Source organism: Balaenoptera musculus, chromosome 10 (genome assembly GCF_009873245.2).
Source record: "Balaenoptera musculus isolate JJ_BM4_2016_0621 chromosome 10, mBalMus1.pri.v3, whole genome shotgun sequence".
In the NCBI taxonomy this organism is placed as follows: Eukaryota; Metazoa; Chordata; class Mammalia; order Artiodactyla; family Balaenopteridae; genus Balaenoptera; species Balaenoptera musculus.
In genome coordinates, this window is record NC_045794.1 from 30,989,763 (window position 1) to 31,017,212 (window position 27,450).

The window sequence follows — 27,450 nt, forward strand, 5'->3', positions numbered from 1 at the left end:
ATGCATTAAGATGTACAAAATTCACAGTACAAGTGCTGAAAATAATGCATGCACAACCATACCTATATACACACCATTTTTTTTCAAACTCTGAATATCTTCCATATGCAAAGCTCTGTGTTTGGGATTTTGGAGATACAGAAATGACTAAGAGATATTCCCTTGCTTCAAGGAGCTCATACCTAGTAATCATGGAACAAAATTGGATTATGTAATTGCTATGACTGAGATTTAGGCACAGTGTAAGAGTAAGGAGAAAAGTTATTTCAACAGAGGATATTAGAAAAAGTGTCATGGCAGAAACAACATTTAAACTATCACTGACCATTGCAGAAAAGGAATATAATGGAGGGAGCCAATATAAGGTTGAAATTAACTTCTTTTTAGGCAAAATTTGCATATAATAAAATGAGATCCAAGGTGTACCATTCTATGAGTATATATATATGTGTGTGTGTATATATATATATATATATATATATATATATATATCCTTGTAAGTACCATCCCAATCAAGAAACAGAACTTTCCATCCCAGAAAGTTCCCTCATACCTTACCCCCTTCCAGTCAATCCCCACTGCCTTAGACAATCACTGATCGAATTTCAGTCCCCATAGCTAATTTTGCATATTGATGAACTTCATACGGAATCTTAGAGACCATACTTCTTTGTATCTAGCTTCTTTCAATCTTGTTTTTGAAATACATCCATTCTTTCTGACCCACCGATTTATTTATCAATCCTTACCAGTCTCATTGTTTTAGCTTTATAGTAAGTCTTGAAATCAGATAGTGAATCGTCCAACTTGTTCTTCAAGATGGTTTTGGCAATTCTAGGTCCTTTACTTTTCTGTAAAAATTTTAGAATCTACTTGTCCTTTTCAGTGAATTTGAATGAATGTAAGTGGTGATAGCCAACATCTTTGTCTTGAATTCCATCAGAAGGGAAAGCATTCAGGCTTTCCCCATTGAGTATAAAGCTGGCTGCAGGTTTTTTTGTAGATGCCCTTTATTAAATTCAAGAAGTGCTCTTCCATTCTAGTTTGCAGAAAGGTTTTATCATAAATAAAGGTTATTCTGTCAAATGTTTTCCTGCATATATTGAGATAGATCCTTTAGGTTTTCCTCCTTTAAATAATTTCAACATGGTGACTTGCACAAATTAATTTTCATATGGTAAACAAACTGACTTTTCTGAGAAAACTGCCTTGGTCAGTTTATATAAAAGGATTTATTATTCTTTTATATATTATTGGGTTTGATCTTACTACTATTTTAAGGATACTTCAAACTGTGTCTAGAATTTTCTTTGCTTGTAACAACTTAAGCCACTTCCAGAACTAACAAGCCATGAATCCGAACCACTGTCTTTCCCAGTGTACTGGAATCTCCATTACTACCAAAAGTGCAGCCCATCCAGGTCACTGCTGGTCTTTAACAGTCTCAGAAGGACAGAAACAAAATTAAGTAAAGTGTATTCAGTGGTAATTTCACGAAGAAGAGCCTCATTCAATTTGTTATAGGAATGGGTAGACCTTAGGTATAATATCTAACATAAAATGTATTGGAGTCTGTTATGATATACTTTAATATTTAACATGTAGTTATGAATTATTGAGAATCTGTGTCACTATTGAATGTACTAAAAAAAAACTGGGGGCTTCCCTGGTGGCGCAGTGGTTGAGAATCTGCCTGCTAATGCAGGGGACGCGGGTTCGAGCCCTGGTCTGGGAGGATCCCACATGCCGCGGAGCAACTAGGCCCGTGAGCCACAACTACTGAGCCTGCGCGTCTGGAGCCTGTGCTCCGCAACAAGAGAGGCCGCAATAGTGAGAGGCCCGTGCACCGCGATGAAGAGTGGCCCCCGCTTGCCACGACTAGAGAAAGCCCTCGCACAGAAATGAAGACCCAACACAGCCATAAATAAATAAATAAATAAAATATTTAAAAAAAAAAAAAAAAACTGGACAATTAAATGAGGCATGAGTAATTTCAGAAAAAAAAAAAAAAAGCCACAATATTAGCTATGCTGACCTCAAAACTCAGCCGGGAAGTACTCCTTCTACCTCTATTTTCTTAAAGCTTTTGTTTAAGCTTGGAGCTATTTATTCTCTAAATGTTTTATTTAATTCACCAGTGAAACCATCTGGGCCTGAAGTTAGCTTTTCAGGTAGGTTACTAGCAATGATTCAACTTAATAAATATAGGAGTATTCAGATTTTCCATTTTACCTTGTGTTTTTAGTAGAGTTGTGATTTTCAAGCAATATGTCCATTCCATCTAAGTTGTTGACTTTATTGGCACAAAGTTTTTCAAAGTATTCCCTCACTATCCTTATTATGTCCATAGAAATGATGTGCTTTTACTCCTGATATTGATAATTTGTGCTTTATCTTTTTAAATTGGTCATAATCAGTTTACCAATTTTATTAATAATTCCAAAGAACCAACATTATTTTTCTATTGTTTGTCTGCTTTGTATTACATTGGCTTCTATTCTTCATTATTTAATACCTTTTGTTTCATTTGGTTTTAATATGCTCATATTTTTCTAGCTTAACATGAAACTTAGATCATTTGACTTCTCTAATAAAATCACTTTAGCTATATATTATGCTCTAAGCACAGTTGAAGCTGCATTCTACAAATTTTGATATATATTATTTTCTTTGAACTCAAAACTGTTTTCTAATTTTCCTTCTGACATATCCTTAAATCCATGAGTTATTTAGAACATGCTGCTTTAATTTCCAAATATTTGAAGCTTTTCTGGCTATTTTATTGATGTCTAATTTAATTCTGCTATTGTCAGAGGACATATTCTATAAGAGTCATTTTTTAAATTTATTAACATTTATTTTATGATTCAGGATATGGCCAATTTTACAGAATGTCTGATGTGAATTTGAAAAAGAATGTGTACGATGCAGCTGTTGGGTGTAGCTATCCACAAATGTCAATTATGCCTAGGCAATTAAGAGTGTTTTCCAGTTTTTCTACATTTTTTGCCTAGTTGTCCTATCAGTTGCTAAGAAAAGAGTTAAAAATTTTCCCAATATGAGCCTGAATTTGTCTATTTCTTCCTTTAGTTCTGTAATTTTTAAATTGTGATAAAGTATACAAAATAAAATTTCCCATTTTAATCATATTTAAGTGTATAGATCTGTAGCATTAAGTACATTCACAATGTTGTACAACCACCATCTGTTAACTTTTGTTTATGCATTTTGAAGTAAACTATACATTCTTTATCATTTTTAATTCTGATGAATTGACTCTTTTATCATTATGAAATGTCCCTCTTCATCTCTGGTAATACCACTTGTCTTAAAGTTTACTTTGTGTGATTATTAATATAGCACACAAGCTTTCTTATACTTACTGTTTGCATAGTCTATCTTTTGCCATCCTTTCACTTTTAACCTATCTATAGCATTTTACTTAAAGTGTATCTCTTTTACACAATATAAATCTGTGCCATGCTTTTTGTACACAATGATACTTTTTTACATTTAATGTAACTGTTGCTGTAATTGGATTTTAAGTCTACCATTTTGCTATCTGCTTTCTATTTGTCCCATCTGCTATTTATTTTTTTCTTTCTTCTTTTTTTAAAATTTATTATTTATTTATTTATTTTTGGCTGTATTTGGTCTTTATTGCTACGTGCGGGCTTTCTCTAATTGTGGCAAGCAGGGGCTACTATTCCTTGCAGTGTGCGGGCTTCTCATTGCCGTGGCTTCTCTTGTTGTGGAGCACAGGCTCTAGGTCCATGGGCTTCAGTAGTTGTGGCACGTGGGCTCAGCAGCTGTGGCACAGAGTACAGGCTCAGTAGTTGTGGCGCACGGGCTTAGTTGCTCCACGGCATGTGGGATCTTCCTGGACCAGGGTTTGAACCTGTGTCCCCTGCATTGGCAGGCAGATTTTTAACCACTGCACCATCAGGGAAGTCCCTATTTATTTTTTTCTTGCCTTTGTTCAGATTATCCAAATATCTTAAGTATTTCATGTTAATTCTTATAATGGCTTCTTAGCTGTATCCTTTTGTAATCTATTCCAGTGATTGTTCTCGGGATAAAACATGCATCTTAACTTATCAGTCTACCTAGAGATAACACTGTAACTCTTCACAAACATGTATAATTCTATTTACTGACCCCAATTTTTCTGCTATTGTCATCATATATTTTATAACTTATATATATTATAAATTGCACAATAAATTTAAATGTAAACAGTCATATGTCTTTCAAAAAATGGACAGAAGAAAAAAACAAATTCCTTTATATTTGGTCTCTTATTGATAGCCACTACTTTTCCTCCCTACTGTAGATGGATGAGCTTTCATCTAGTGTCATTTCCCTTCAGTCTGAAAATTTTCCTTAGCATTTCTTATAATGCAGGAGGTCTAGTGGTGACAATTTGTCCTAACTTTAGATTATTTGAAAATGTCTTTATAAGCATAATCTTGAGGTTTGCCTATACTGACCAATTTTTCTTTCAATTATGGGTCACATTTTCTGTTTATTTGCATATCTAATAATTTTTAATGTGTTTTGAGTATTGTGGATAAACTCTGGAGACTCTAGATTTTGTTCTCTTCTGAAGAACACTCACTTTTTTATTAGGCACCTTATATCTGTGGAAGCTTGGTTTTACACTTGGCTAGTGTAAATCTGTTTTCAGTTTTGGCTTGTCTTAGGGGAAATTCCTTAATCATATAACAAGTCTCTACTCCTAAGGCTGGTGCTTCTATGATTTCCGTGGAAGTGCAAGCTCTTGGCCCCTCTAACCTGGCAGGTTTCAAATTCCAAATATGTCCTTCCTCCTATGGGCAGGAAATAAAATCTGTCTCATCTTTCACCATCTTCTAACTGTTGCTTTCTGCAGGCTCCATGGAATCTCCCCTGTAATATTCACAGTTCAGGGATCTGTAAAACATTTGTAGCAAATTAATATTCAGATTTGGTGGCTTCCTCCTTTCTGGGTCATTCTTTTCCTGGATTTTACCCCTCAAATTTCAGCTGCTCTGGCCATCCCAAACTCTAGCCACTTATACCACAAGCCAATAAAACTGTAGTTTTCTGCTTAAGTTCTCGCTGCCCAGCATCATAGATTGAGGGCTGCCCTCAGAGAAAAAGTCATAGGTGTAGATCTCATCATGAACTGTTCCCTTCAAGGATCAAATCCCCCTTTAGTTTCTTGGTGCTGGAGCTCTCCAGTGTTTTAAACATTTTTTTTTTAATTCTGTCTATGACTTATAATGGTTACCTTCAGGGGAGGTTAGTCTTATGCCAATCAGTCTCATTAGCAAACTATATTAACTTTTCACCTGGAAAATTCAGATAGTTGAACGTGGGGGCGATTTTTATTGCCAGCTTTATGCAGGATAGAGACCCAACCTAAGATTTTTCTGGAGATAACAGCAAACAATACCTAGGAACATTTAAGAGTCTATAAGTATGTTCACAGCTACTAAAACTCGTTTGATCCTCACAATAACACTGTACAATTGCTGAAGCATTAGCTAATGAGCATGTCAGTGCTTAAATAAAGCAATGCATGTGTTGTTAAAGCAAGTCTCAAATCTCTTCCGTCCACTACACCTTTATGATAAACAGTCACATATATATCTTGTATCTTAATTCTGTCAAATTACAAATATTTTCAGTAGTAAGATATTTATTTGTTAACCAAATCCATCTATCTTAAAATGGCCAATGTCATAAATTATAAGAGTACTTTCCCCAGCATAAATTTGTTTAGAAATAACACCCTCTTTTAAATATGATTCTGAAAATCATCGTATTGGCATGATTTTTAAATTGCAAAATATTACGGGGGAGAGAAGCTCATAAATTTTTTCATCTAAAGTAATGTTGATTTTTTTTAAATTATTTTCTAAGACTGTCAATAAACAAACCTGAACTCAATGTACTGTTAGAGAGTGCAATGGATTTAAAGTTCTATTCATACCTGTTAAGACTAGCCTTCCCACTTCACTCTCAAACTCCCAAATAGTAATCATTGGCCCTCCCAGTAGCCACTCTAAACTTCTCCCCATTGCCCAAATATGACTGGCTCTTTTACACTATAGGGCCTATGAAAATTATATTTCACCTAGAGTTTCCCTCTCCCGCACTCTGCCTCAAACTCTTTATTCATAAAAGACTCAGCTCAAATATTATTCCATTTGTGAAGCTAAGTTATTTATTCCCCGAGAGCTCCCATAACACTATCATTTACTTAACACGCTGACGAAAAGTCTCTCCTTCATTAGTCTGTGAGGTGCTTGATTGCTTAAGGACAGGTACATTTCTTATTGATCTTTCTATCTCTAGTATCAAGTACAACAGGAGTATGTAGTAGTGCCAAACAATTTTTTTGAATGACTGAATGATTTCCATACTCCAAAAAATTATACTCCAAAAAAAATAAAACCATGTGCCATATTGTGAAGCAATTATACTCAAATAAAAATGTTAACTGATGTCTCCAAGAGTATCATGTCAGTACCTCACACCAATATTCTGGCAGTACTCTCACAATAGGTTCCCTGAACCCACCCAAGAGCCAAGAGTTCCAATAAATTCTGGACCTCACTGTCACGTTAATCACACGCTAACATTATGGCATGAACTGCTTAAAAAGTAATAGATTCCCTTTGTCTGTAGATAAAATTTCAAAGATAAAATTTTCCAGCCTAGAATTCATAGACCTCTACAATCGGGCTCCAATCTACCATGTACATCTTAACTTCAGTTTCAAGCCTCCTGATCCTGCCCTCATCCATCCTACTCTCTGTCCTCATTTTCACCTCAGTCCACATGAATCCTGCCAATTCTTCAAAGCTCAGCACAAGTCTCACATTGTCCATGAATTAGCCTGGTGATACTCCAGAAAAATATCTAATATAGAGGTAACTAGCACTAATACCTTGTGCTTTTCATTCCACACCTGTATTACCTCAAATTTTCCTTCTTCAGCTGAAAAAGAAAAGAAAACAAAGAACATCATGTGAACGATGAAACATGCAAAAATACCCAGTATACTTTGCAAATAGCTGTATATAGTCTAGTGAGGTGGAATAAGATAACTGTAATTTAAAAAAATTAAACCTGAGAATTAGTAAAAGTCAATATAAAGGAGAATTTAGCCCTTCTATAGATATACCATTCTTTTTAATATAAATCACATGATGATTTATGTAATTATAAACAGAGGAACACTCATTGGAAAATCAGCTCTATCCAAGAGAGAAGAGCAAAGAATGTCCTGGGGCCCAGAGAGGTATGTTATTTTGAGGGATGTAAATTTTCATAGGCTCAGAAACCAGTTTTCTTTCTCTGATTTTTATGCTCAGTAAGAAATACTTACAATTAATAATTTAGTTTTTCAGCTACCTGCAAAGATATCTATTCCCCAGCATAAATTAATGAATTGGTATTTTGGTTTATAATCAATATCTTTTTACTTTGGTTAAGAGTCTCTTCCCTGGAGCCCAGTCAATTTCAGCTAAGTTCAATAAACATTTAGTAAGCCTTTACTATGTTCCAGACCCTTTCCTAGACCTAAAAATGAGTACAAGGTCAACGACATTAAAAAGCTCCAAAGTGAATTAGAAGAAACAGACAAAATAAGCAACTGGTTCAAAAAAATAGTGAGTATAAAAGTGATGCCATGTACAAAGTATTATGAAAAGGCAAAGGAACAAAGACAGTTTCACATGATATACAAGCAAAGGATTTAAAAGAGGAACAAGAACTGAACCAGTAAAGCAGGACAGAGTAGAAAGACATTATAGGCAAAGTGAGCAGAAGGAAAAAAACAAACATGAAAAAGCAAGATGTGACTAGTGTATGCAGTTTATAGACGTAACCTATGTTTGTATAAGAAGGAAGGAAGGAAGTAATAATGAATTTAAAAATCTAGGAAAGCAGGCATGGATTGGATAATGAAAGACACTACAAGCCATGATGAAGAGACTGATTTTTTTTCCTGTAGGAAATGGGGAGTCTTGGAAGCATTTTAGCAGTGGCATGTCCAGATAAGTGTTTTAGACCGATAATGGTGATGGCGAAGTTCACTTTACTATATGTTTATAGAGTGCCAGGCTTTAACTCGGCAATTAAAAAAAGAAAACCATGTGCCATATGTGAAGCAATTATACTCCAATAAAAACGTTAAAAAAAAAAAAAAGAAAGAAAGAAAACCTTTCTTTGCCTGAGGTGTAGTGAGTAAACCTCACTATGTTCAATAAGCACAATTCAAAAATATTAGCACAGAAAAGGGCAAACAGTGATAAAACGTCATGTAGGTGTTAACTACCAAAATAACTCTGTCATCTTTATAAGCACTATAATATATTAGGTAAAAATAAAATCTTTCTCAAAATTATTAGTCATCAGGGAAATGGAAATCAAAATCACAACAAGATGCCACTTCATACCCACTAAGATGACTATAATTGAAAAAGAGAGATAATAAATGTTTACTAGGATATGGAAAAACTGGAACTCATACATTGCTGAATGGGAATGTGAAATAGTGTAGCCACTTTGGAGAAAAGTCTTGCAGTTCCTCCAAAGGTAAACATAGTTACCATATGACCTAGCAATTCTACTCCTAGGTATACACCCAAGAGAACTGAAAATATATGCCCACCCTGAAACTTGTACACAAATGTTCAGAGCAGCATTATTTTTAATAGCCAAAAAAGTGGAAACCACTCAAATGTCCATCAACAGATGAATGGCTAAACAAAATGTGGTATATCCACATTACTTGCCAATAAAAAGAAATGAAGTACTGACACATGCTACAACATGGATGAACCTTAAAAACATGCTAAGTGAAAGAAGCCAGTCACAATGGACCACATATTGATACATGAAATACCCAGAATAGGCAACTCTATGAGGAAAAAAAGCAGATTAATAGTTCTAGAGCTGGGAGGAGCTGGGAAGTTGGATGATGACAGCTATGGGGTACAAGTTTTCTTTTCGGGGTAATAAAAATGTTCAAAATTTGATTGTAGTGATGACTGCACAACTCTGTAAACATACTGAAAGCCACTGAATTGTACATTTTAAATGGGTGAATTGAATGGTGTATGAATTATATTTCAATAAAGTTATTTTTAAAAACTTAATCTTTACTGATATTTTCAAAATCCTTATTTCCTCTTTCCTCATGGAGCCCAATGATATTCTTCCCAGTATAGTAGTATTATGACACTACAGTGCTACAAAAGTATCAGCAGGCAATCTTCTACTGGCAATTTTTTCTAGAAAAGCTTATCTTTCAACAGTTCAGCAAAAAACAATTTATTTCTATGACATCCAAACAATAAGAGAACAGAAGTTTTGACCCATCTGACACAAAAGGTGATTTAGTCTTTCAACAACCTCAACATCTAAGAAGTTTTTCTGTCAGTTTCATCTTCTGTATATCTTAATCTGATCACTATCATAAAAATTATCAGTAATCATATTTTAGATTATAAACACTTAGAAGCAGAATGAGGAAAAAGGTGGTTACATTTCAAGTAAAAAGAACTGGCTCTAATCTACGCCACATAATAACCATGTGGTCTCAGGCAAATATTTAACTTCTCTGAGCATTTCTTTAATCTACAAACAGGGAATAATACTAGTTCCACCAGCCTCTCAAGGTTTTGGTGAAGATCAAATGATATTCACTAACAGACTCTAAAACTGTTCATCAGTGTAAAGTGAACTAGTTAATCTGGGACACTAGGTATATGGTATGACATCAAATGTTAGTAGCTTAAAGTAGAGTTTCAGAGCAATAAAGGTCAAAAAGGCAAATAAAAAAGAAACAAAATGTTAACATATTCAAACTCTTGGAATGTAAGGAACATTTTACTTTATGATACATGAAAATATGAGTATGAGAAAGCAATTTTATATGAAACATCTAAAACCACATTTCCTTAGAACTTTTGGAATACATGGCCACAAAATGATGAATTATCTATTGTTATAATCATGAGTAAGCTATAATTGCTGATAATTCTAATGTTGATGCTTAGGTAATACTCCAATTTTCACTTGCTTGTAACCACACTCCTATGAGTCCAGGAGTCAGATGAGGTAAACACACAGCTAAGGATGCTGAAAAATAGAAGAAAATAGTACACAGAAAATTCACCTGTAAGAAAAAAAGTAGACATATTTGCATGTATACACAAATAAACATGTATTTGTACAAAAATTAAGTGGATTCAAAGTGATCTGATATGTTAATGCACTGGTCTGAATACTAGCCCAAGTTTGTTTTCCATCCTCTTATTTTATTTTTTCACCCCTTGGTTCTCCAATATTATGGGAAAAATTCACACAGGTGTGCTACTTCACTTTATTGCAAATATCTGCCTCCAACATAAGCTGGGATCTCATGGTTATTTGGAAAATCGTTTTTGTCTTCAGTCTTTTCCTTCTTGTACTTTCTATGGTAGATATAAGCATTTAACATTTTTTTTTCTCTAGGCCTCTGCCCTAGTACCTCCAAGCCCCAACTTTACTGGTTAAGAAACCAGAGGTCATAGAATGTGTTACCTTCAACTTCCCTTACAATTTACCTCTAGTAGCACCCATCTTTTATGCATTCATCAGAATAGTAAATAATAATGTGATTCATCATTTATTGAGTATTTGCCATGTGCCAAACACTGTGCTGAGTACTTTATATACAATAATTAATTTAGATCCCACAATAACCTTACAAGATAAGCATCTTTGGTCACATTTTTTACAATGACAAAAGTGAATCTCAGGGGAACTAAGTAACTTGTCCAAAGTTTGTAGCTAATTACTCATAGAAAACAGATTTAAATACAGCTCTGTCTATCACTATGTCACCCTGCCTCTCAAAAGTGTTCTAATGCCTATCCTAAGACCTCCACTTCTGCACAGGGATACCACATTCATAAATTATTTTCACTACTGTATCTTTCTTTCTTTCCTAACCCAGTACTGAGAAAAGGTACCTAAATTGCTATATTTAAGTGGTGTTGGGAAAACTGGACAGCCACAAGCAAAAGAATGAATCTTATACCATACACAAAAATTAACTCAAAATGGATTAAAAACTTGAACATAAGACCTGAAATCATAACACTCCTAGAAGAAACCATAGGCAGTAAACTCCTTGAGATAGGTCTTGGAGATAAATTTTGAATCTGAGAACAAAAGTAAAAGCAACAAAAGCAAAAATAAATAAGTGGGACTATATCATACTAAAAAGCTTTTGCACAACAAAGGAAACCATCAACAAAATGAAAAGGCAACCTACTGAATGGGAGAAAATATTTGCAAATCACATATTTGATAAGGGGTTAATATCCAAAATATATAAAGATTTCATACAAACTCAATAGCAAAAGAGCAAACTATCTGATTAAAAAATGAGCAGAGCATCTGAATAGACATGTTTTCCAAAGAAGACATTCAGATGGCCAACAGGTACATGAAAAGATGCTCAAAATCACTAATCATCAAGAAAATGCAAATCAAAACCACAATGAGATATCACCTCACACCTGTTAGGATGGCTATCATCAAAAAGACAAGAGATAACAACTGTTGGTGAGGATGTGGAGAAAAGGGAACCCTTGTGCATTGTTGGTGGGATTGTAAAATGGTGCAGCCACTGTGGAAAACAGTATGGAGGTTCCTCAAAAAATTAAAAATAGAACTACCATAATATCCAGCAATTCTACTTCTGTATATTTATCTGAAGAAAATGAAAACACTAATTCAAAAAGATATGTATATCTGTATTCCCATGTTCATTGCAGCATTATTTACAATAGCCAAGATTTGGAAACAACCTAATTGTCCAACATTGATGGAGGAATTGATAAAGAAACTGTGGTATATATACACACAATGGAATATTATTCAGTCATAAAAAAGAGTGAAATCTTGCCATTTGCAACAACATGGATGGACCTCGAGGGCACTATGCTATGTGAAATAAGACAGACAGATAAAGACAAACACTCTATGAGCTTTCTTATACAGAAATCTTATAGATTTCTGGAATCTAACAGAAAAAGCAAAATAAAAAGGCAAACAAACAAAAACCCAAGCTCATATATACAGAGAACAGACTAGGGGTTTCCAGAAGTGGTGGGTGGGGGATGGGGGAAATGGGCAAACTCTCTTTTTAGTTTAAATAAATTGCTTAATTTTTAAAATTAATAAAATAAATACATAAATAAAAATAAATTGTGATACTTGGATTAAAAACATGACTTATGTAATTTATATGTTTTCACTTAAAAACAGATTTTTAATAAAAGCAGATATATATTTCTATATTGGTTACATTAATAAAATTCCTTAACAAAATGTAAATAGATAATTTAGATCTTAAAGCTATGTGGGGCTGAAAGATTAACTGACTTCCATTGAGCTTCCAGGAAAAACTCAAAATATCAGGTTATGCTTGTAACAAGTTATCATCTCCCTCTTTCTGTTCTTCTACAGAGTGGAAAAGAAAGATGAAGTTGTTGCCTCTTCAATTTTTCAGTAATTTCTCACTATTTCGGAGATTCATTCCTTCAGAGGTAGAAAGTGGTTTAACAACGTGTGCAGACACAGCTAATGTTTTAAAGAAATGTGTCCTCTCTTCAGTGGTCCTGACAAACATACACCCTAACTGCCTTCACTGAGTTTTCTCACATGACTTTTAACAAAACTTCATCAGTCTAAGTCTTCAATAGCTTCGATTTATTGTGCTACTTACATACATAAGTTTAATTCCCTACATCCACATAGCAGCAAACCCTTTTTCTTCAGCTGTTAAGAATTAATTTCAATACTTTAAGCACCATGCTAACACACCAGAGTCTGTCTTGTGGAATATTTTATCTCCAGCACCTATACAGAGTATAGGGAAATTTTATTAAAATTTAAAACCCTGGAAGGGTTACATGAATCTGTTGTTTTGAATACCATGAAGTATATCAAAATCCAGAGCTCATAATATCTTTAAGCTTTAACATAAGATCAGTTTGTTTTACAATATTAGGTTTGAAAGTATTTTAAAGCAGTTTTTAAAACATTTTTCTCATCTCTTTTGATTCAAAGTAAGCCAAATAATGATCATAAATAATTTGTGTATTTTAAGTTTTACATATATAACATCTTTTTATATAACTAAACCTGTACCTTTAAAGACTGAGTTTTCTTTCATTCAGATTAGAATGTAGCTACCTAAATCTAAAAAAGGATGTTAGTTATATCTGCAGTTCATAAACAGCTTGTCAATCACTGATACAATTCAAAAACTCCACGCATATTTATTGCTGCATTCATTTTAAACAAATATTGCAAAATATTACATGCACTGTGAGCAATGTCACGTAAATGCTAAAACACCCTGTAAATATCAATTGTTAACGGTAGGTTCCTTGTCTAACATTAAAATAAATATCAGCTTCTTGTCCACTTTCGATTTTGCTGAATGCCATCATATAAATTAGCTATAATGATTCAAAATACCCTATATTTTTTCTATCATTTCTCAATTTTTCTTCCATTCCCTAAATAGTCATAATTCATTTGAAAATTAAATGTAAGAACTATTTACAGACCTCCATCCATCTTTCTGGAGATAACTGAAGGCTCCATCAACAACACTTGCAAAGAACTGCCCTCCCGTGATGAAGAGGGTATTAATGGTGACTAATCGACCTCTTAAATTGGGGGGTGAGACCTCAGCGATGTACACTGGCACTGTCATAGAAGCAATGCCTATAAAGGAACAATAAAAAGTAAACATTAGACATTTATTCAAGATTTCTGTTGTCATAGATATTAAGACAGATTAAGACATACACACACATATACAGGCTTAGTTTTCTACTTCAAACAAAGGTTTACCACATATTTAAAGATTTTGTTTATAAGTAGTGACTACTGCAGATAAGATGTGAGATACCAAGCTCTGAGTATCATTTTTCATATTATCACTTGAAAGCCTACGAATGAAAGTACCCCTAGAGATCTCAGATAACTTCAGAATGCATGTCAGTATGCTTTATAACTTTTTGAAGACTAAAAATAGGAAAATGCTCTCTAGATAGAATATAATTATTGAAATATTGTTGGTCCATATGGAAATGTAATCAGACAATGGTGAGAATAAAAAATTATCCCCAAATACATATTAACTATTCAAAGTCATCATTTCCAGTAGACACACCAAAACTCTTAACTGGTTTACTAATTAGATGTCTATACATTAAATCACCTTACTCAACTGGCTAGATGTACATTTCAGAAACAGCTTACAATGGATAGTACCTTGGGAATTTACAGTCTTCAAAACCAGATGATCTTAACCATAAAATAGACGGTTTTGTGGATAACGTGTATTTGGTTACATCTGCTTTAAACTTGTTTCAATATAAAATTAATACAGCATAATCTATGGTAGCAATTCTCAAACTTCACTGATCACTAGAATCACTTGTGTGGCTTTTTTTAAAAATGAAGATGCTACAGACTCAATGCAATCCCTATCAAACTACCAATGGCATTTTTCACAGAACTAGAACAAAAAATTTCACAATTTGTATAGAAACACAAAAGACCCCAAATGGACAAAGCAATCTTGAGAAAGAAAAACGGAGCTGGAGGAATCAGGCTCCCTGACTTCAGGCTATACTACAAAGCTACAGTAATCAACACAGTATGGTACTGGCACAAAAACACAAATATAGATCAATGGAACAAGATAGAAAGCCCAGAGATAAACCCACGCACATATGGTCACCTTATCTTTGATAAAGGAGGCAAGAGTATACAATGGAGAAAAGACAGCCTCTTCAATAAGTGGTGCTGGGAAAACTGGACAGCTACATGTAAAAGAATGAAATTAGAACACTCCCTGACACCATACACAAAAATAAACTCAAAATGGGTTAAAGACCTAAATGTAAGGCCAGACACTATCAAACTCTTAGAGGAAAACATAGGCAGAACACTCTATGACATAAATCACAGCAAGATCCTTTTTGACCCACCTCCTAGAGAAATGGAAATAAAAACAAAAATAAACAAATGGGACCTAATGAAACTTAATAACTTTTACACAGCAAAGGAAACTGTAAACAAGATGAAAAGACAACCCTCAGAATGGGAGAAAGTATTTGCAAATGAAGCAAGTGACAAAGGATTAATCTCCAAAATATACAAGCAGCTCATGCAGCTCAATATCAAAAAAACAAACAACCCAATCCAAAAATAGGCAGAAGACCTAAATAGATATTTCTCCAAAGAAGATATACAGATTGCCAACAAACACATGAAAGGATGCTCAACATCACTAATCATTAAAGAAATGCCAATCAAAACTACAATGAGGTATCACTTCACACCGGTCAGAATGGCCATCATCAAAAAATCTACAAACAATAAATGCTGGAGAGGGTGTGGCGAAAAGGGAACCCTTTTGCACTGTTGGTGGGAATGTAAATTGATACAGCCACTATGGAGAACAGTATGCAGGTTCCTTAAAAAACTAAAAATAGAACTACCATATGACCCAGCAATCCCACTACTGGGCATATGCCCTGAGAAAACCGTAACTGAAAAAGAGTCATTTACCACAATGTTCATTGCAGCACTATTTACAATAGCCAGGACATGGAAGCAACCTAAGTGTCCATCGACAGATGAATGGATAAAGAAGATGTGGCACATATATACAATGGAATACTACTTAGCCATAAAAAGAAATGAAATTGAGTTATTTGTAGTGAGGTGGATGGACCTAGAGACTGTTATACAGAATGAAGTAAGTCAGAAAGAGAAAAACAAAAACCATATGCTAACACATATATATGGAATCTAAAAATAAAAAATCGTTCTGAAGAAGCTAGGGGCAGGACAGGAATAAAGACACAGACGTGGAGAATGGACCTGAGGACACAGGGAGGGGGAAGGGTAAGCTGGGATGAAGTGAGAGAGTGGCATGGACATATATGTACTACAAATTATATTATATACAAATGTAAAATAGATCGCTAGTGGGAATCAGCTGAATAGCACAGGGAGATCAGCTTGGTGCTCTGTGTCCACCTAGATGGGTGGGATAGGGAGGGTGGGAGGGAGACGAAAGAGGGAAGAGATATGGGGATATATGTATATGTATAGCTGATTCACTTTGTTATGCAGCAGAAAGTAACACACCATTGTAAAGCAATTATACTCCAATAAAGATATTTTATAAATAAATAAATAAATAAATAAATAAATAAATAAATAAATAAATAAATAAAAATAAAATGAAGATCCATTCACCTCTCCCACCCAAACCTATTAAGTAGAAAACTACAGAGGCGGGAGATGAGCCTGCCTTTTAAAAATCCTCCAGGTGATCCTGATGCTCACCACATATTTTAAAAACTACAGTTCTATGGTATACAACTTTGAGCCAATCCTAAATTATTTCTTAAGAGAAAATCTTTGCCCTGCCGGCCATATCTAGCTCACTTCCCAGTGGCACTTCCAATTTCCAGATATGTCTGGTTATTTAACATAAATCTAACATCTAATCAACAGTCAGCAAAAGCATAGTGTAAAAAATTAAGGATTATCTAAAGTAATTTAATCTTTTTATATTTGTAGATACTATAAACAGATACCCAGTTTAAGCAAGAACATCAATGGGTTGCATAATAGACCCATGTAGAATTGTTTTTAATGAATTGATCTTTATGATGTCAAAAAATAGCCTGCTGCTATTGAAGGTATCAGCACTAAGAAATCCTGTGGCTGTGTTTTCTGTACAAGGGCTGAAAAGTTGCCATTTACCATTTACCACATTCCAACAAAGGAGAAACTCCTCTCTAGTCTCAGCAGCTGCAATAGTTGTGCTTCTCAATAACTGACTTGTGTTTGTTTATGGGCACTATAAATCACATAGCCGTCTTTTATCTCCCTTTTTATGTAGAAGTCAGAGAGGCACACTTCTACCAAGTGTTTTGGACTTCATGGTATTTATTCTGTGAACAAAATTCCTTCCTGATGCCACAATCATCTACAATTTCATCTATTTAAAATATTTTTTTGCTATTTATTTGCTCTGTTCAAAGGTAGAACAAATAAACAGATCAAGAAGATTTATTTAAATCGTACATATATCTACTTCTGGAATATTCATTGTACTGTTGTAAAACTACCGGTAAGCATTTATTGAGTTTGCACACAAGTCAGACCATTAAGTCTCAGAACTATATACTCTGTATTTTCTACCAATGTTATTTGCTACTATAGTGCTTGTCGGTATATGGTGATGGTGAAAAAAATCATATGATTTTATGAGTTTCATAAAATAATAAGCAAATGTTAGTAGACAAACTATGAATAGTCGTTATAATTGAATCATCACCTAAACTGCTGAAAGTTTCCATCTGACTGCTAATCAATTTAATAGCACAGACTACTCTAAATCGACTTTCATTTAACTTGGAAAGAGGAAACATTAGCTGCAAATGTTGACCTGTTAACTGTATATTCTTTTTAGTTCTTTTATGATTAGAACATCTCAATAAACTTTCAAAATCAGATAACAGTTAGATTTCTAACTGATTAGATTTCTTTTTCTGCTTTGGTCTGGCTGTAATTCAGTTGCTCTCTTTAGCCAGAGATCTTTACTCAGCCACCTAGCAGGGGATTTGAGCATGGGAAATCAGCACTGTAGTTTTAGGCAGCACAAGTTTTTCACAAAGCCCTTAGATTTTACTTGAGAGCAAATGCAGAGATGTCCTCAGGCCCTTATAAATGTTGATTATTAAAAATAAATACCAGAACACTGAAAAGTAAATGGCAAATGGAAAAGACTAAAAAACTATAAAAAGACTCACTGGATTTAGAGTTGGAAAGAATCCCAAAATATCTGTCCAAGTGCTCACACTGACTTAATGCTGTTACAATTGCCTACATCCTATTAGATATTACAGATGGACTGATTATTTAATCGTCAGAACATCCCTATAAAGGACATATAATTATCCCCACTTTACAGAGAAGGACCTTACCCCAGGTCATACAGGTAAGTAGAAACAGAATTGGAATCAGACAAAGATTCCAGAACTCAATTTTGAAAGCACTATGACTACAGTGACTGTCCCACAGAGGGAGGTAGGCTCCGGAAACAGTGGGTTTAAATTCCAGCCTTGCCACTTACCAGCTGGTTAAGTCTGGACAACTTATTTAACCTTTCTGGGTCTCTAGTTCATTTATAAATTGGAAGAATAAAAGTAACTCCTTCATAGGAGTTGAGATGATGCAATGAGTTAGTAGCATGAAAGAACTTAAAATTGTGCCTAGCATACAGAAAATAATCAGTAATGTCAGCAGTTATTTTTATTATTACAATACCTCTACTTATGAGTATGCCAACTTTTTTGATTCAGTGTGACCTTGTTAGGTGCTGGGATTATCAAGATGAGAAGTAAACAAAAATACTGCCCCTGCTATAAAGGAAGCCACATACAGCCTTACTCACAAAAACATGCAATCAAATAATTTCAGAATACCATGGTAAGGGACACAGTGCAGCTACACATTGGTTTCTATTTTGAGGTGCTGACAATGATTAGGTGGTAGCTAGGAAGGGCTGGGAAGACAATTCTGCAAAGAAGAGCATGAGCTTAAAAAATATGAAATCACATTTTCTCAGGGGTAAACAGCGTGAAGCAGAATATGTATGGAGATGAGAGACAGACAAAGCCCAAATCATGGAAGAAGTATCCTTTAATCAGCAAGTGTTCAACTAATACTTGATCTGAGCTGGGCACTGTGCTAACCACGAGGGATGAAGTGCTACACGAGAGAGCACTTCATCCCTTGTGGAGCTTAGGATCTACTGTGCAAAATGTGTGGGAACAAGTAATTAGATTTCAAGTGCAATGGGTCTCATCAAAGAGACTGGGCCCAGCCTGAGGAGTCAGAGAAACCTTGGATGAGGAGGTTGGGGGACAGGGTGGAGGGTGAGGAGGGTGAAAGATACTTTATACAACCAGACCAGCTTAGACAAAGGCCTTGAGGCAGGAAGAAATGCATCCTGTTGAGGAAGGGACTATTTTTAGAGACATAAGCAGAGACCAACCAGAGTATACAGGATCTTAGAGGCCATAATTAAGGGCTTGGTACTCAGAAACCTTTGAACAGTGTAAAGGAGGAAAAGGCATGATCAGATTCATGTTTTTAAAGGATCATACTGGTTGGAGTACGGAAAACATATTGCCGGGGAACAAGGAGTTCACTGGCAGCAGTAGATATGGAGTAAAATGGAGAGACCCTAGAAGTATGTATTCAGTATCGAGGCTGAAGAGAACATGAATGGAACTGTGAAGGAGAGGAAAAATTTGAGGATGACGTTCAGATGTCCGGAATAAGCAACTAGAAGCACGATAGATACATTGTATGAAGATATTAGAGGAGAAGCAAATTTGTGTGGAAGATAGTAAGGTCAAGTTTTAGACAGGCTGAGTCAGAGGTGCTCTGTGAAATATACAAGTAGAGAACAAGTAGAACACTCCACAAGTATGCTGGGAACATAAATTATTTACATGTAAATGTTCCCAGCCCCCTCTTTTCTCCTACCCAAATAAGAGCCTTTGCCACACTAACTAACCTTTCCTTCCTCTCTCATCCTCAAGGGAGAATCTGGTGTTTGCCGCCTAGTTCTTGGGCTGTTATCATGCTAGGCAAAAAAGGATAGAGAAGAAAACATGGGCCAAAGATCTGGTTTGTGAGACGTTCAAATGAAAAAAGACTGCAGGGAGTTGTGAATGAGAGTCTCAGGCTCAGTATGGAAAAATGGGAGCCCATAACACAGGGACTGACTGAGGTTTGACTGGGGGCGGGAGTGGATAAAAGATTTTTTGAAATATTGCTGAATTATAACCTCCATGCTATTATATTCTTCGAGACTCAAGTAAGGAGTAGTATTACTATTTAATTACTTTTAGTTGCTGGACTGTATTTCTTTAAATGCAATTCCAAACTGAGACTGGACTGGGCCCAGTGGAGCCTGGGAGTTATACAAATACCTGGAGCTCAAAAGATGGTTCTGTGTGGATGGTACATATAACGGAAACCATGGGAAGGATGAGATTTCCCAGCAATGGAACCCGAGAAGAATGCCTAGAACTGAGTCCTGAAAAATTCCAATATTTAAGAAGGAAGAAAGAAAAGAAGTGACCAGCAAGCATCTACCTTACCCTTGAATACTATGTTATTTTCTACAATCTTTTTATGTTACCATTTTGTATTTCATGTAAGGTCATCCTTTCAATAGGTAGGTGGGACAGGTATCATTCACTATCCTCTTAGAAAAGGTAAAGAACCCCAGCCTCAGAGGCAGACAATAAGAAGTTTTCAGAAAGTCCCATAGCAAGTTAACATCAAAGTGGATCTCATAGACTCCACATCCCCTAATCTTTGTAACGTGTCACTGGAAGACGGACTGCCGTGCCTGTTTCAAATGTGACCCTTTGGAAATTTCTCAGGAACATTTTATTTTTGGCCCTATTACCTTAGTGAGCACGTGTGAACTTCAAGGGGCAGAAGAGTCTGATCTCTTCCCTGCTCCTACTACCTGCTATGTGACTTACTGCCAGCAGGTGTCATGTTAAAGAGCTCAGATGAATTAGTAAGAAAAATGAGAACTGAATGTGATTAACTGTATAATTTCAAGCTAGACAAGTTTAAAGTCTCCTTTCATAAAACTGCCTTATGAAAATGGAGAACTATAAAAGAATGCCGATGATCAGGAAGAGTAGTAGTAGGCTCCATGTTCACTACTCACATTTGTCCAATATGCATATGTTAAGCACAGGCCCTGTTAACTCACTTTGCTGTCAATAAAACAACCTGGCAAGCCATCACTTGTGGATTTCTAAACATGATGTCTACTCTGGAAAAACCTTCAACATTAAGGCTATGTCACCCCAAAATCTCCATTCCACTTTGGGGAAACAACAAAGCTCACTATTCTTATGAAAGACAGTTAAGTAATATTGTATGAGATCCTGCAAATTAAGAACTAAGTGCTTCACAAATGGATGTAATTAATGATATTTAAAGTTTAGGAGTATTCTATAAAGAGCTTTTGATTTCTGCCCTATTCAAATCACTAATTAAATAAAATAAATATCTCATAAAGAAAGAACAAATTCTTAATTATCCATACTAAACTCACGAATTGAAATTAACATAAACAATGTAGTGGTACAAGTTCTTGTTAATAGCTTATTAGAGTAAATACAACCACAAAAACCTGTGTTGGTATTGTTTCTGAATAATTTTTAAAAGTTTGATTTCTAACAAAATAAAGAGGTCTACATCAATGAAAACTCATTATCATGTTTAGCTTGAGGAGCCTCACCAGAAAACTGTACCTCAGGTACTACAGCGCAACCCAATTCACACATTCTCATACTGCCAAGCTGATTCACCATAAATGGCACAAAATGCTCTTGAGCTCAAAAGTTGGCTTTCAAAATCTGCTGGAAGCCCTTTTAAAGCCCTGAGTCAGAAGTATAAATAATTTCATAACCAAATAGCATTAGAAAATCCTGTTGCGATGGGTGAATTCCCATGAATCACAGCAGCCTCTCAGCATGATAAGCCAGGCAGCAACTAATTAGCTTCTTAGAAGCACATGAAGCTACCTTTTAATAATAATGCTTCTTGAACAAGAATGATTATGAGGTCCTAATTTCATTTTGTAACTTATTGCTCTATGATCTCTAAAGAAAAAAATTTAATAAAAATAATCTGTCCAAACAAACAGTATCCCTCACTGTAGTTGTTTCAGTTTGGCTGTCCTGCCCAGGACTGCTATGTCTGCATTCTTCTAAATAACCAAGTATCTACATTTACCAGATTATTAACACCTTAGAATCCAGTTTTTGTTTTTGTTTCTTTTCTGAACAATAAGGCTTAAGGCACATAAAAACTGCTGGGCAACTTCAAAGAGCAGTAAGCCCCAACGTGATGAAAATATATACAACACCAAGTGCCTATAACAGAAGAGCCAGGTTATGAGAAAGATTCTATCTATGGGGATAATTAGCAGAGTTCATGTTCTACAGCGTTAAAAACCTCCTAACAAGGCATTACAAACATATCACCATCATTTCAACTCAGTAAAGTCTCTCACAACCTAAATGGCCTCTTCCTTTTTTATTACTTGAGAATATTATATTGATCTGCCAATGTCCTTTTTTACTGGTAACATCTCAGTAGAGCCTGTATCACATTGTTTCTCAAAGCAGGACTAAAAGCCCTTTAATGGAATGTTCATATCTCATGTATCTTCTGAACTATAATTGGTCTACGTGTCAAGCACAGACCTGGGCTTAACGGTTGTCGCTTAATACTATGGGATGCATACACAAAACCATATCCTTTTAAGTTAGTCTTAATAGATTGGTTTTATACTAAATATGTTATTTATTAGGGAAAATTTGGAAACTACAAGTAAGAAGTAAGGTAATTAAAAATCCCCTTTAAGCACAGCACCCGTAGATAACCACTATTAAAATTTGGTTATAACTTGCAGTATTTTTTTCCATAAGTCTTTAAAGGTAACTTTAACTCATTATACTGCAAATATTTTCATCCTAACTATTCTTTTCCACTAAGGAGTTTCAAACTTCTTACATAAGCTAGGCAGGTACCATAAATATAGAAGCTGACTGAGCATAAGATATAAGGTATAAAGCTGCTTACATAACAACTAAGGTACAATACACTATAGGCCAATGAAAACAGCCAAACAAAACACATCCCTATGTAGCCATATACAACACTCTTGATACTGGTTTAACACCCTTATAGTACAAAATCATTTTAAGTAACAGTATAACATTCCAGCATTCAGATAAGGTGAAAAAAGAAGTGTTCCTGGAACACACAGATGTAACCAAGGAAGGAAAATAACAGAGAAGGAAAAAATGTCTTTATGGGGAGAGATAGCAAATATAGAAATTACTAGATATGTAAGAAATTTCTTACAATAGAGTTTCGAGGTTATAAGAGAAAGAAAGCTGTATGAAATGCTGCAAAAGCAGAAGCAGTATGCTTTTACACCTGACAAATGGAATGCACAAAGGTTAATAAGAAATCAATACCTTTTCATCAAGGCAGTGAATTTAGCAGACAGCAAAGTAAGTGGTGCTTTGTCATATTTAGCTCTATGTGACATCTAGAGGTAAATGTTCTAAGGACAACAACAATGTGGACCTAAACTGGAGCTAAAAGTCTGTGAATCGCCTGCATATAGACTGTAATTGAATAGGAACAGATAAAATACTTAAGAAATATATACAGAGTAAGATAAGCTCAGGGCTAGAAGTTACCTATAGAAATATTCATCCAATAGATATAAAGGGTTGAGGAGTAAAATAGAAGGAACTATTAAAGAAAATATTAAAGTAGCAAAATAATAAATGAACACACCCTTCAAAAAATGTTTAAGCTGTTTTTCAATATGGGGTTGGGCCTTACCTAAAACGCAGGAAGAGAGCCAGGAGGAGGGAAATGGTTTAAGTAAAAAGACAACAGAGTAGAATTAAACAGGGAAATGGGTAGGGTACGGAAGGGTTGCAAGAATACTAAGAATTTAATAGCAGAATATATAAATAATTACAGAAGTAAACACCATATTGGAGGCAGTAAATAATAGAGATAAATATGTGTGAAATTTGAACCAGTGTGGAACATCAATTTGAGATGTTCTCCAAGAACGGAAAGCATAAGTTCCAGTTCAAGATGGCAACCTAAGAAGATTCTGAACTCACCTCTTCTCACAGACACGCCAAATCTACAGCTATTTATGGAACAATTGCCTCTGAAAAAAAAACCTAAACACCGGCAGAGCAACTGCTTCACATCAGGCAAATGAGAGGCAAACAACATCCAGCACCCCAACTTTTAAGATGGGTCCCTGAGAGATGATCTCCCACAACATCTAGCTTTGAAGACCAGTAGGACTCACACCCATGAGACCAACGAGGCTGGGATGAACTGAGGAATGGCTCCTAAAGGGCCAGTGCACAGACGCATCCACCCAGGTCCCAGTGGAGAAGCAGCCCTCTGAAAAGTGACCAGACTTTATACGAAAGAGACTCATTTTCGACTTTTAAATAAAGTGTTGGACTGAGGGGCAGGGGCCTCCTGGGATACTCTATGGATACGCAGGCTGGTGGGCGCCATCGTCCTGCTCTCTCTCTGCCTTGCTAAACCTGGCAGGCACCATCTCCCCACCACAACACTTTATTTTCCCTTTCCCCTGGGTGCCATCTTTATGCTCCAGCCAGTGGGTGCCATCTTGCACACTCTCATCTGCCTTACTAAAGCCAGTGGGTACCATCTTTTTCTTTTTCTTTTGTTTCTTTTATTTTCCATTGTTTTCCTTTTCTCAGCAGGTGCCATCTTTGCATTCCCCCTCTGCCATGCTCCAGAGCTCCAGTATTTCCCAGAGGGAAACTTCTACACGTATCTGGAGCCTGTTTTCACCCATGACCTGTTTTTTGCAACTGCCACCCAGGGGATGCCCCTTGATTTCCTGAAGCGCCTGGCTCTGGAGGCCAGTGGGCTTTTGTCCCTCGGACCCCTGGGATTGTAACAATTGGAGAGACAGTTCTTGGCAGACTGCCACTCTCAGTGCCCTGCACAGATAGCAGGCTAAAACACACCCTAATCTTTCTCAGAAATAAGCCTAGCTGCCTGTCCAGGAGCTTTGGCCTGAGGGGCTGGTTTCTGGTTTGGCACACTTATAGGGCCTATGGAGGGGCTGTCAGTGAACAAAGGCTGGTGAATGCAATCTTTGCACTCTCCTTCTCTCGCACTCCAGCTCATGAGCATCTTACAGAATGGAGCTTATGCACTTGTCTGACACCCTGATTTGTGTGGCTACAGCCAGGGAACAAACACACCTATGACACCTGGCTCTGGTGGCCAGTGGGGCTTAGCTCGCAGGTCCCACAGGACTGTAACCAACATAGAAAGAGGTCTTACACAGCTCCCACCCCCAGGGCACAGGAAGAGGCAACAGACTCAGGAGCTCACCTTTCTGTGAAAGAGGACTATTACCGTGCCACAACAGCAGCAACATGAGGGGTAGGCTTCTAATTAAACACACATCTAAGGTCTGACTGTAAACCTTTCCTGAGACCTTGGAGGGAGGTTACTAACTTCACATTCTCCCTCTGCAGCACTCCAGAGCACCAGAATCTGTCCAAGGGGAGCTCTTATACATATCTGGTTCCCCTGTTTTTATGACTGGTGCCTTGGTTTTTAAGGCTGCTGCCTAAGAGATACCCCTTGATCATCTGGTTCTGGTGGCCAGGAGGGCTTATGTTTCTAGGTCCCACAGGACTGAAACAATCAGAAAGACAGTACTTGGCAGGCTACCACCCCCAGAACACAACAGAGATAGCAGACTAAAACACACCCCTAGTCTTTTGGTGAAAGAAGCCTCCTTGCTAGTCATGGAGGTTCAGCCACAGGGGCAGGCTTCAGCCTTGGCACACAACTAGAAGCTATGGAGGTATGCTCAGGGATAGCAGAATGGGGACCAACATTTCTGTACTACACCTCTGCCTTGCTAAGCTCATCAATATCTCCCAGAAAGGAGTTAGTACACTTGTCTGAAGCCCTGATTTTTGTGACTGCTACCCAGGTGACACTGCCAGATCACCCTCAGAGAGCCCTCAGAGCTTAAACTTGCAGACCCACATGACTATATATTTACACTCTTTAAAAGCCATGGCCTGAGCATCTGCCTTCCAATCAACCTGAATCTAGATGCTGATTGAGATCTTCCCCTTTGGGACACTGACTGGTCTTGGCACACCCTCAATTACCAGGAGCTACTAAAAATCAAATAGGCTGCTTGGACAATCACAAAGGTTTGAAAAACAACCAAGAGCTACAGCAGGGATGAATGATAAACAAGGTTCATCTCCTATACAAGGACAAATACTATATTCAAGACTGAGAGAGGGAGTTGCTTCATTTAATACACAGAAACCAACACAGAGAGTGAAGCAAAAAAAAAAAAGAAAGAAACTGAGTAATATGTTTCCAGAGACAGAATAACATAAAACCTCATTAAAGAAAAAAAACCTTAATGAAAGGGAGATAAGTAATTGACCTGATAAAGAATTAAAAAGTAATGGTCACAAAATTGCTCACCTAACTTGGGAAAACAATGGATGAACACAGTGACAATTTCAACAAAGACAGAAAACATCAGAAAGTACCAAACAGAACTAACAGAGATGAGGAAAACAATAGCTGAACTTAAAAATACACTAGAGGGGTTCAATAACAGACGGGATGAAGTAGAAGAATGAATCAGTGAGTTGGAAGATAGAGCAATGGAACTCACCCAGACAGAGCAGAAAAATGAGGAAAGAATTTTTAAAAATGAAATTAAGGGACTTACAAGACAACATCAAGTGAACTAACATTCACATTATAGGAGTCACAGAAGGAGAGGAGAGAAAGGAGCAGAAAACTTCATTGAACAAATAGTGCCTGAAAACTTCCCTAACTTCACGAAAAAAATAGACAACCAGATTCAGAAAGCTCAGAGACTACCAAATAAGATGAACCAAAAGAGACACAAAACACAGCATGTTATAATTTTAAAATGTTAAAAGTTAACGACAAGGTGAGAATCTTAAAAGCAGCAAGAGAAAAACAACTTGTTACATGTAAGAGAAACTCCATAAGACTATCAGCAGATTTTTCAGCAGAAACTTTGCAGGCCAGAAGGGAGTGGCATGATACATCCAAAGTGATGAAAGAGAAAAACTTCCAACCAAGAATTCTCAAACTGCCAAAGTTATCATTCATAATTGAAGGAGAGAGAGAGAGTTTTCCAGATAAGCAAAAGCTAAAAAAAGTTCATCACCACTAAACTGGCCTTACAAGAAATGTTAAAAAGGCTTTTTTAAGCTGAAAAGAAAGGGCACTAATTAGTAACAAGAAACATATGAAAGTATGAGTCTCACTAGTAAAGGTAACTATACAGTAAAGGTAGCATATATATCACCTATGAAACTAATATAAAGGTTAAAAAACAAAAGTAGCAAAATAACTGTAACTACAATAATTAGTAAGGGATACAAAATATAAAGAGATGTAAAATGTGACATCAAAAATAAAATGTGTGAGGGAGAGTAAAAATGTAGAGCTTTAGAATGCATTAAAAGTTAAGTTGTCATCCACATAAAATAGACTGTTCTAAATATAAATTGTTATATGTAAGGCTCATGGTAACCACCAAGCAAAAACCTGTAGTTGATACACAAAAGATAATGAGAAAGGAATCTAAGCATCCCCCTAAGGAAAGTCATCAAACCACAAAGAAAGAGAACAAAAGAAGAA

General features: G+C 36.0%; 1 protein-coding gene across 1 annotated transcript in view; it reads right to left on the bottom strand.

Moving 5' to 3' along the window:
- SLC2A13 (solute carrier family 2 member 13) overlaps positions 1-27,450 on the bottom strand; it is a 425,762-nt gene that overhangs the window by 335,240 nt on the left and 63,072 nt on the right. The window contains exon 2 of the mRNA XM_036867112.1: positions 13,626-13,785. Within this exon, the coding sequence (XP_036723007.1) occupies positions 13,626-13,785 (160 nt within the window). The remainder of the gene's footprint in view (positions 1-13,625; positions 13,786-27,450) is intronic.